This window comes from Rhinichthys klamathensis, unplaced genomic scaffold, assembly GCF_029890125.1.
Source record: "Rhinichthys klamathensis goyatoka isolate OS25496 unplaced genomic scaffold, OSU_Roscu_1.1 h1tg000446l_1, whole genome shotgun sequence".
NCBI classification, from domain to species: domain Eukaryota; kingdom Metazoa; phylum Chordata; class Actinopteri; order Cypriniformes; family Leuciscidae; genus Rhinichthys; species Rhinichthys klamathensis.
In genome coordinates, this window is record NW_026606941.1 from 970,197 (window position 1) to 972,819 (window position 2,623).

At 34.8% G+C, this 2,623-nt stretch overlaps 1 gene segment (V, D, J or C); it reads right to left on the reverse strand.

The window, feature by feature from the left end:
- Positions 1-748: 748 nt before the first annotated feature.
- Positions 749-1,481, reverse strand: LOC130071512 (T cell receptor alpha variable 12-3-like). The segment is given in 2 exon segments: positions 749-1,315; positions 1,423-1,481. Coding segments are annotated over 2 exon segments (411 nt in total).
- Between the last annotated feature and the right edge of the window lie 1,142 nt (positions 1,482-2,623).

Here is a 2,623-nt window from a genome sequence, read left to right on the forward strand (position 1 = left end):
GTTTTTAAAAGCTACTTAAATGTCCTAATTGAACAAAGACCTACTCCTGGCTTAATCGAAGTGGTCGTCATATCTTTTTTTCACCATTTTAAATGAACATTTTGAACAAATATTCCTTGTAGCTCCACAATAAATTTGAGGTATTAAAAAAACAGCATACATAATAAAAATAAAAATGAATAAGGATTCGACCGTGTTGTTAAAATACTTTTCGATGGAGTTTGGCATGTCACACCACAAGAGAAAAATGCCACAGGAGCCCACAAGACATTTATTCATATAGATTAATCAAAACATTGTTTTTGTGTTTCTGTGTTGCAGGCTTTTCTGTCACTGTGAGCTCCAGATCACAGTAATACACAGCAGAATCAGATACAGCAGCAGAAGAGATCTCCAGATACACACATTTGTTTTTATGGAGACTGATGAGGTGCTGGCACTAACTTTGGTGTATTTATCAGTCAGTACAAGAAACTCTAACCATGATCCAGTCTTCTGTTGATTCCAGTGGAGACGGTAAGCTGATTCATCGAATGTACAGGACAGAGTTTCATTACTGCCTTCTTTTGAAGACACAGATGCTATAGGACTCTCATTAGCTTCAGCTGCAAAGAAGAAAACAATCCAGTGTTATCAGAATCATAAAGCTTTACATTTATATAGTAAGATAAAATGAATATAAAGTGTCAAAGATCTATGGCTTATAACTCAATACACATGTTAAAACAGAGCAGATGAGGATCATTGTTGTATGTAGTTTGAATTTAATGATAAATCAGTAAGTGTATCAAGCCTCTTCTGAACTCTTCTTGTATACCACATTAAGCTTGTGTGTGTGTTCTTTATGGAAATATGTATTATGTTCTTGTGGAATTATTAATAGATCCTTGTGTTACTGATAGCGGATTCAGTCACAGACACGACACACAGAATACATGTGCTTGTTAAGCATCAATGAAAAGGCTAATATGCAGGAAGATTATGTACTGAGGAAAAGGGTTTCCTGTCACTGTGGGCTGCAGGGCACAATAATACTGTGCAGAGTCTGTTACTTTAGCAGGGCTGATTTCCAGTTCCATGAGCTTTCTCTGTTTGTCAACTTTAGCAGAAAACCAGTGGGCTGATGGATCTGCTTTAACTGGATCTCCAGATTCAGTGATGGAGAGAAGGAGTTCTGGTTTGGATCTCTGATACTGACGATACCACAGTAGATTGTAAACAGCACCACTGTAGTTACAGGAGAGAGTAACACTGTTTCCATCTTGAGCTGCTTTTTCAGGACCATGAGATGTTATTAGATCACCAAGAGAGTCTCCTGAAGAAGAAAAAAACATACTAAATTCACTATTGTGTTTGGATAAATGTAATATTAACATTTTTAAATAAAAAGATATGGTGATAAATGAAATAAATGGATCTTACCTGCTAGTACTGAAAATATTACAAGTGCACAGAGAAGCATGATGGAATGAAATGACAAACTCAGATGTGCCTTTTCTTCACTCACTGTGATTTAAGTCTGGAGCTCCACCCTGTGGCAGGATTTGATCTTCTGTGATGAGTCTTGAGCTCTTTGTGTACATGAGGACTACAGAAATGAAAAGAACACCCTCTTCTGGATAAAAACAAACATTCATGAATCATAGAGGACTTGCTCATCTGTATTTTTACACTCTAAAAAGACTACTGTAACGATAAAGGTTCTTACATGCATCCATCTTAAAGCTGTTCTCAAGATTTATAGATTTTTAGATGTTAGATATAGGAATAATTTTATAAAATAAAATTGTAAAAACATTAATTTTAAGTTATTGAAGCTTTCTTTTAAAAAGATTAAAACTAAAATGTTCTTTTCATATTCTTGACACAAAGATTATTTTTAAGAACTGTTCACAGAAAGGTTCTTTGAAAAACTCAAAAATGTTTATTTTATGGCATTGCTGAAAAAAGAAGAAAAATAAATTTAAAATGTTGTAGAAGAGATTAAAAAGGAAGCGAGACAAAAATAAATGGTCAACCAAATTTAAATGGAGTTTACAGCACAGAATATTTTAACCTAAAATCGTGCCCACAAACTTATATAATTTTACCATGTAAGAGCACTAATGTGATCATATTTATGTTAAAATATCTTTGTTAAAATGTTTTTACATTATTTATAGAGCTATTTTTAAATAATTTCTTATTTACGAAAGGCTCAATCTGCAAACACACATGAGGCTATGACAAAAGACAGATATTATGTTCTTTCTCCTTCTAGAGTTTTTTGTACAGTGATGATGTTGAAGGAGCACAAATTCAGGTCTGGATCCAGGATACTGTCGATACCCATGCAGACTGTCTGCACTGCCATTATATTTACATGAGAGAGTGACCGGCTTCCCCTCAGTTACATGGGTGAACGTGATTTCACCAAGTACCACATGTTCCTGGATCAACATCTTTGTTGATCCTGGATCAATTTTCCAATCAACCAATCAGATTTGAGGGTACAAGTTTACAGTTTATGTCAAGTTTAGGCTTAGAACCAGGGTAAAATGTTATTCACCTATCATTACCCTCTGATTTTAGGGAAAAGTTATGGGGGTTAGGTTTAGGGGTAGGGATTGGGGAAGCACTACAT